Source organism: Penaeus japonicus, unplaced genomic scaffold (assembly GCF_977035675.1).
Source record: "Penaeus japonicus unplaced genomic scaffold, GWHDUDI00000001_assembly GWHDUDI00000001, whole genome shotgun sequence".
NCBI lineage: Eukaryota > Metazoa > Arthropoda > Malacostraca > Decapoda > Penaeidae > Penaeus > Penaeus japonicus.
In genome coordinates, this window is record NW_028234403.1 from 7,442,011 (window position 1) to 7,444,510 (window position 2,500).

The 2,500-nt window shown below is 34.8% G+C and overlaps 1 protein-coding gene across 1 annotated transcript in view; it reads right to left on the reverse strand.

Moving 5' to 3' along the window:
* The window catches only part of LOC122246239 (uncharacterized), a 6,929-nt gene that overhangs the window by 295 nt on the left and 4,134 nt on the right, over positions 1-2,500 (reverse strand). Inside the window, exons 3-4 of the mRNA XM_086534532.1 lie at positions 496-715; positions 1-25 (exon numbers count right to left, since the gene is read on the reverse strand). The exon at positions 1-25 is cut by the window's left edge and continues 295 nt beyond it. Coding sequence (XP_086390658.1) covers positions 1-25; positions 496-715 — 245 coding nt within the window. The remainder of the gene's footprint in view (positions 26-495; positions 716-2,500) is intronic.

Sequence of the window (2,500 nt, forward strand, 5' to 3'; positions counted from 1 at the left end):
ACGATGAACATAGGTAAAGCCACACCTGGGAAAGGAATCTGGGATATATATACATACATACAAACACGTACACACATACATACATACATATATAGATACATATATACATACATACATATATACATACATACATATACATACATACATATATATATATATATATATATATATATATATATATATATATATATATATATATATATATATATATATATATATATATATATATATATATATATATATATATATATATATATATATATATATATATATATATATATATATATACATATATATATATATACATATATACATACATACATATACACACACACGGACACCCTCTCCCTCCCTTTCCCATCTCCCTTTCCCACTGCCTCCCCCTCTTACCTTCCCTCTCCCCCCCTCTCACGAGCCTTAACCCACTCACCCACAACACCCCACTCACCCTCACCCCCACTCACCCTCAACACCCCAACCCCAACCCCAACCCACCGCAAACAATAGCCAGGATGATGCCAACGATCTGGTACTGCAGGAACTTGGCATCGAGGAATCCCACCGCCACGATCCCTCCGGCAGCCACCGTTCCGAAGACCAGCATCAGACACCAAGAGGAGATGAAGGTATAGGAGAGGCGGCAGTACTTGGCCTCGCGGTACACCTTCGACGTCTCCTCGTCCATCTCCAGCGGGAAGCGGAAGTCGCAGGTTCTCTGGCGAAGGAGGGAGGGAGGGTAGGTGTTGTTAGGATGGTTCTTAGGTTGTTTTTTGGTTTTGTCTCTATGTTCTTTGGATTGTTGTGATTGTTATGGGATTGTCTTTGTTATTATCGTTATTGTTATTATTATTATTATTATTATTATTATTATTATTATTATTATTATTATTAGCAATATCATTATCATTAGCAATATCATTATTATTTACAGTATCACAGCTGTTATGATTATCATTATTTCTAATATTATTATTGTAATTATTATAATTTTATCATCATTATTTATATCACAACTGTTATGATTATCATCATTTCTATTATCATTGTTATCATAATCATCATTATTATTATTATCACCATTGTCATTATTATTATCATTATCATCATCATTGTCATTATCACTATAATTTTCATCATTAGTATTATTGTTATCATCATCACTATCATCATTATCTTAACTTCCGTATAAATGGGGAGATACGGGAAGGATAAACTGTGTTTGAACCTTTTTTTTATTTTTTTTTTTTTTTACTTTTTTTATTTATTTATTTTTTTTTTACTCTCTTACTTCTTATGCTTCTTTCTAAATTTCTTTGCATTGCAATATCACTAACAATCATCTTTGATCATCATCATCATTATTATTACCAATATTTTCATCATTATTGTTCTTATCACCATTACTATCAATATCAGTATTAATGTTACTATCATGTCCTTTTTATTATATCAACAGTGTCTTCATCATCCTTTTTTATTTTTTCTTATTTTCTATTAGTATGAATTACCATTATCTCTTATCATGATTAGTATTATTAGTGTTATAACCAATGATATTTGTATTACAGTATTATCATTAACACTATTTTATTACTATTGATACTACTATCATTATTATTGTCATTATCATTATTATCATTATATTATCATTATTATTAGTAGTAGAAATGATAGAAGCATTTTAATTATCATAATCATAATGATGATTGAAATAATAATAATGATATTATTATTATTATGATCATTATTATTGTTATTCTTATTTTTTATCATTATCACTATCACTATCATGATAATAATGATAATAATAATAATTATTAATAAGATTATCATCATTATTATCATCGGTATCCTCCTTATCTTTCACATTATCAAACTCCGTAAGAGTACCATTGTTACTGTTTTCATTTTTCTTAGAGCCATCATTATTCTTGGTGAGATGGATAAGGAAAAATAAAAAAAAAATGTAAACAAAAAATCCATGGAATAAAAAAGACATGATGAATGAACGCGGCCATTGAGAAAATAATGACCCAGCGCCCCATCAGGAGGTGAATAATGCAAATACTCCCTCCCACCCTTCCCTCCCTCTTCCCCCTCCCTCCACCTCTCCCTCTCATTCGTCCTCCCACCTAGTCCCTCCTTGTGGGTCCCTCTCCCCCTCCCCCCACTCTTGGTGGCTTTTCCCTTCCTTAAAGAGAGAGAGGGGAGGAGGGAGGGAGGGAGCGAGGGAGCGAGGGAGGGAGCGAGGGAGCGAGGGAGCGAGGGAGCGAGGGAGCGAGGGAGGGAGGGAGGGAGAGAGGGAGAGAGAGAGAGAGAGAGAGAGAGAGAGAGAGAGAGAGAGAGAGAGAGAGGTGGGGGAAGGTGAGAAGAGGAGAGGGAGAGAGAGAGAGGAGGGAGAGATGGGAGAGAGAGAGAGAGAGAGAGAGGAGAGGAGAGAGGAGGTGAGAGAGAGAGATGAGAGAGAGAGGGAGGGAGGGAGAGGGAGAGAGGGGATGAG